The 5448-nt window shown below is 55.2% G+C and overlaps 2 protein-coding genes across 2 annotated transcripts; both read left to right on the top strand.

The window, feature by feature from the left end:
• The first annotated feature begins 944 nt into the window (after positions 1-944).
• Positions 945-2759, top strand: LOC124540928. The gene has a single exon (XM_047118703.1). It carries the CDS (start codon positions 945-947, stop codon positions 2757-2759), a length of 1815 nt encoding a protein of 604 aa, XP_046974659.1.
• A 147-nt stretch (positions 2760-2906) lies between these two features.
• LOC124540927 lies at positions 2907-4056 on the top strand. Its single transcript, XM_047118702.1, has 2 exons — positions 2907-3217; positions 3933-4056. Exons 1-2 carry the CDS (start codon positions 2907-2909, stop codon positions 4054-4056), a joined length of 435 nt encoding a protein of 144 aa, XP_046974658.1.
• The last annotated feature ends 1392 nt before the right edge of the window (positions 4057-5448 follow it).

Below are 5448 nucleotides of genomic sequence, written 5' to 3'. Positions count from 1 at the left end.
GCCATTGTATGTACACTTGTGTTCGTGTGAAAGATCACTGCCAATATGATGCTGTGCTGAGTACCAGTTCAATCGAAAATTATGGATATTTAAAGGAATTAGAAAACATTGATGAACAAGGCATGTTAATCAATACATTTAATAAGCATAATACTAATATATACAAATGATATGTCCTTGGTGAAACAATAAATAACTAAGTTACTTCTTATTATATCAGTTATCTGTCAGTGAAGGTTCCGTCATAATCGGTCCAGCCGTTCCAGAGATAAGCCGGAATAAACAGACAAAAATTGTAAAAAAATGTTATTTTGGTATATGTACATATACATTGAGTAAAAAAGGGCTATTTTAATATTACAAACACACACTCAAATTTTAGATAGATAATTTGATAATGTAACTTAGTTCTTTCATTGCCTCCACTGGTGACAGGAGGGCTGGTTCGTTCGCCCAGAGGATCGGAATTGCGATTCAACGGGGAAATGCTGCTAGCATTCTTGCCAACATTGCACGCGGTCAAGATTTATACAGTAACTAGTTTTAGTTCATATTTGTATATATTTAAGCATTTAATGTTATTAATTCTTATGTTAATAAAGATTTATATTTCTTAAATAGTTTTTTCATGTGATATTGGGTCTACTGTTGGTTATTCAACGTTCGGACGTCTTAGACGGAGGTTGTGTTGAATATTGCGATTAAATATTACGACTTGAGGAATTTAAACGACATCTGGCTTGAAAACTGGTTTTCGTTATCTCTGACGTCACATCTCGACTATTTGCTTTGTTTATCGGACACTTGTTTTGCTTACGGATTGGTTTTGTTGTTGTTAAGTGGTCTTTTTAGATCATATTTATTGTTACAGATTTATGCATTTATATTGATATAAATACATATATTGTTTGTTTCGTTGTTTTTTATGTTGTTTGTTCTTGGCGATGGAAGTCGATACTGAATTATCGTCCGATGCCCTAATTCGCCGAAAAAGGCCTTATGAGGGCCTCGTTATTTTTAACTCCGATTCCGATACGGAGACGGAGATGAGGATGGCTGCAAAAAGCAAGCCTGCTATTCGCGGCAAAACTACTAAAGGTCGTGGAAGTGGTCTTGCTCGGGCTAAGGCTGAGCTGAAGGCCAAGGCCAATGAGGCTAGAGAGGAGGCCTTCGAACGATCGCTTCGTAGTCGAGCGTTTCGAAAGGAACCTCCTCAGGCTGTCTTGGACTCCGAGGAATCTTCTTCCTCGGATGTCCACACCAAGGATCCCACAAAAATGGGCGCCGAGGAACTTCGCGCACAGGCTGGTCGAAGCGCAGCCCTCATTTTGGAGGTGGCACAAAAGTCCTCCAATTTAAAAGGAGGATTTGGCAAAAAGCTGAGGGAGTCGGCGGCTGCACTACAGGCCATTGTAGATGCCTTAGCGTCTCGGACGGAAGCCGAGGAGACTCGAAAGCTCCGCGCTGATAACGGACGCCTGCGCAAAGAGGTAGACAGCCTCAAGGCCGAGGTGAAGGCTCACCGTCGCGATTTTGCGGAGATGCGGTCCAAGGTCGCTGTGGTCAATGAGGCATCCACCAGCTCTGCACACGATGCTCGGGCGGTGGATAATATAAAAGCCTCAATTATATCGTCGATAGGCGTTATGATCAACGCCCGATTTGCCGAATTGGAGGAACGCCTTCCTCCGGCTAAAATACAGCGCCCACCATTAGCTGCTGATAAGAGGCGGGAATCAGCACAGCAAATTGCTGTGTCCCGAGCGCAGGCAGTCAATTCGGCTCCACCGTTGACTTCTGCACCCCTACCTAAGCGGGTTCCATCAGCTGCCCCACCGGCACCTGTTGCTGGCTGTTCAAGCGCCTCGCTCGTGTCGGAGACAATTCCGCCTCAGGTGGTCCAGGAAATGTCCTGGTCCACTGTAGTAAAAAAGGGGAAGAAGGGGAAACAGGCTCACTCTCCGGCTGGAACGAATGCCACGGTGGCGAACACGGTGCTTAAGACACCTCAAGCGGCCAAGCCTAAGCTGACTGCTCCTCGCACAGCTGCAGTAGTGGTTACGCTGCAGCCAGAAGCGGAGCAGAAAGGTGTCACATATGCTCAGATCTTGGAGCGCGCTGAGCAAGGCATTAAACTGCAAGATCTCGGCATCAATGGAGGGTTAAAAGTCCGACGCTCCGCGACGGGAGCCAGGGCGCTGGAGCTGCCGAGAGCACAGTCGGACCAGGCCGAAAAACTAGCCGATAAGCTCCGCACAGTGTTGGATGGGGTGGCCAGCGTCGTTCATCCCGTAAAAAAAGTGGACATTAAGGTGACGGGGCTAGATGACTCCGTCACCAAAGATAAGATTATCGCCGCAGTCGCCCGCGAGGGGAATTGTGCCCCTGAAGACCTAAGATGTGGAGAGATTGCACGTGGGCCCGGTTACATGGGTATGGTCCGCGTGGCATGTCCAATAGCTGCGGCAAAGAAACTGTCTGACGCCGGTCGTCTCTTGGTTGGGTGGAGCTCGGCCAGGGTATGCGTGCTAGAGCAGCGCCCTTTGCGCTGCTACAAGTGCATGGGCCTTGGCCATACTAGGATACTATGCCCATTCAATGCGGATCGAGGGAACCTTTGCTTCCGGTGCGGCGTTGAAGGTCATAAATCGGCGGAATGCACCGGGAAGCTGCGCTGCGCGGTGTGCGCAGAAGCCGGAAAGCCCTCCGGGCACGTGATGGGGTCGAAAGAATGTAACCCCCCCCATCACGAAAGGTAAGGTGGTCCTCGCTACCCAGACCACCAACAACGTCGGACGGCGCCAGGCCGAGGAGGAAGCTGCAATGTCAACATGAGTGCCGACTTCAGCTTCCTTCAGACTAATCTCAACCACTGCGCCGGGGCTCAGGATCTACTGCTGCAGTCCATGGCGGAGTGGGGGATTGACCTGGCTGTGGCCTGCGAGCCCTATTACGTTCCTCCCTTAACTCATTGGGTAGGGGACGTGGACGGCACTGTGGCGGTCCTCGCGAGGAGTGGAACGGGGCCCCCCCTCTCACTCATCGAGAGGGGCTCGGGCTACGTAGTGGTGGGGTGGGGGAAGTACGCCATCGTCGGTACGTACTTCTCCCCTAACCGCAGCCTGGCTGAGTTCGAGACATATCTCGGCTTTGTCAGAGCTGCGGTGGCCAGGCAGTCGCCGAAACCGACACTGGTTCTCGGTGACTTAAACGCGAAGTCGCGTGCGAATCCGCGAAGGAGGGCCGTTCAAGTGTGGGCCCTGCTCTCCAACCTGTCCCTTCTGGTTAACAGGGGGCAGGTTCACACCTGCGTTCGCCAACAGGGGGGTTCCGTGGTGGACGTATCGTTCGCCACCCCTGTGGTGGCTCGCATAGTGCGGAACTGGAGAGTAGAGGAGGAGGTGGAGACTCTATCGGATCACCGCTACATCCGATTCGAGATCTCCACCTCTCGCAGGCCGGCGGAAGCCCAGAGGGTGCCGACCACGCTGCCGAGATGGTCTCTCGGCCAGGTCGATCGAGAGCTGGTCAAGGAGGCCGCCATCGTGCAGCGGTGGGGTTCCGCAGGGAGGAGGGAGGGCGCAAACGCAGAGGAGCTGGCGGGCCGCATGCGCAGTTCACTCAAGAAGATCTGTGATGCGGCCATGCCTCGGACCCGGCGCAGAGTAAAGTGCCGGCAGGTCTATTGGTGGTCGCCCGAAATCGCCGACCTTCGGGCGACGTGCTGCCGGGCGCGGAGGGCCTATGTCCGCTGTCGAAGGCGCAACGGCCTCGACACGGATCTGGAGGGACAGTTGCTAGACATTTATCGCCAGCTGAAAAAAGATCTGCAGCTGGCGATAAGGAAGGCTAAAGAGGAGGCCAGGGAGGAGCTTCTGGCGGGTCTCAATCGAGACCCGTGGGGGCGTCCATACCGCGGTGTGCGCGGAAAGTTCCGCACCCAAGGCGCCCCTCTCACCGAGACGCTGCCGCCAGAACTCCTTCTGCGCCTGGTCGGGGAACTCTTTCCCCACCCAGGCGAGCATGTCCCTCCACAGATGGCCCCCAGCTCCGTGACCGAAGACGCAGTGGCTTTACCATTGATCACGGAGCGGGAAATGGAGATGGCCCTCGGTCGCTTGAAGGCCAAGAAGACGGCGCCGGGTCCGGACGGGGTTCCTGGGCGTGTTCTATGCGACGCCCTGGAATACCTAGGTGCAAGGCTTCGGGAGCTGTTCGACGAGTGTCTGTGCAGTGGGCAGTTTCCGAAGCCTTGGAAAGAAGGGAAATTGGTCCTGTTGCCGAAGGAAGGTCGGCCGTTAGATTCCCCTTCGGCATACAGGCCAATCGTGCTGCTGAACGAGACTGGAAAACTCTTCGAGAAGATCCTCGCAGCCCGTCTCGTTCAGCACCTCGAGGAGGTCGGTCCGGGTCTCTCGCAGGCTCAGTACGGGTTCAGGGCAGGCCGGTCGACGGTCGACGCCTTGGACGCCCTGAAGACTCGAACGACGGAAGCGGTGGCCCAGGGGCAAGTCGTCTTGGCGGTTTCGCTCGACGTGGCTAACGCCTTCAACAGTCTCCCCTTTGAGACTTTACGGGAGGCACTTCGATATCATGAGGTGCCGTCCTATCTCAGGAGGCTGTTGGAGGCGTACCTCCAGGACAGGGAGATCCTCTGGGCGGGGGTCGATGGGAGGCTCATCCGGCATCGAGTGAGCTGCGGCGTTCCACAGGGGTCGGTTCTAGGCCCAATTCTGTGGAATGTCGGTTTCGACTGGCTCCTGCGGGCTCCCGTCCTTCCCGGGATGGGGGTGTTGTGTTACGCTGACGACACCCTCGTCACGGCGATTGGGCGGGACTTCCGGGAGGCGGCTCGCCTCGCCGAAGTCGGAACGGCTCTCACCGTGGACCGCATGGAAATGCTGGGCTTGAGGGTCTCCATATCCAAAACGGAGGCCCTCCTCTTCCACGGTCCACGGAAAGGACCCCCACGGGGTGCGAATATCACCGTCCACGGGACGGTGATCAAGGTGCAGGCCCAGATGAAGTATCTGGGCCTGATCCTGGACGGTCGATGGAGCTTCGGGCAGCATTTTATCCATCTCGGCCTGAGGCTCATCAACGCCGCCGCCGCTCTTGGTCGCCTCCTTCCAAATGTGGGGGGGCCGGGGTCACTATGCCGGCGTCTCTATTCCCTATAGGTCGATGGCGCTGTACGGTGCCCCGATCTGGATAGATGCCCTCACCACTAAAAATCGGGCCCTGCTGCGCAAGCCGCAGAGGGTCATAGCGGTGAGAGGCATCAGAGGTTACCGTACGGTGTCGTGGACTGCGGCGACACTTCTCGCGGGCGATCCGCCCTGGGAGCTCCAGGCTGAGGTGCTCGCGGAAGTGTACCGGTTCCGGGTCGAGGCGAGGGACCGCGGCGAACGTCCAGGGTCGGCGGAGATTGGGCGGATCAGGGCTCTA

This window comes from Vanessa cardui, chromosome 27 (genome assembly GCF_905220365.1).
Source record: "Vanessa cardui chromosome 27, ilVanCard2.1, whole genome shotgun sequence".
Classification (NCBI taxonomy): domain Eukaryota; kingdom Metazoa; phylum Arthropoda; class Insecta; order Lepidoptera; family Nymphalidae; genus Vanessa; species Vanessa cardui.
Note: the sequence above shows the minus strand (reverse complement) of the source record. Positions and strands in the feature narration are given on the sequence as shown.

Bases quoted from the DNA above. Each gene is read 5' to 3' on its own strand.
- LOC124540928 (XM_047118703.1), top strand. From the start codon at position 945: ATGGAAGTCGATACTGAATTATCGTCCGATGCCCTAATTCGCCGAAAA.
- LOC124540927 (XM_047118702.1), top strand. From the start codon at position 2,907: ATGGCGGAGTGGGGGATTGACCTGGCTGTGGCCTGCGAGCCCTATTAC. The intron at 3,218-3,932 runs GTCGCGTGCGAA...GTGCGCGGAAAG, and splicing joins CTCGGTGACTTAAACGCGAA to TTCCGCACCCAAGGCGCCCC.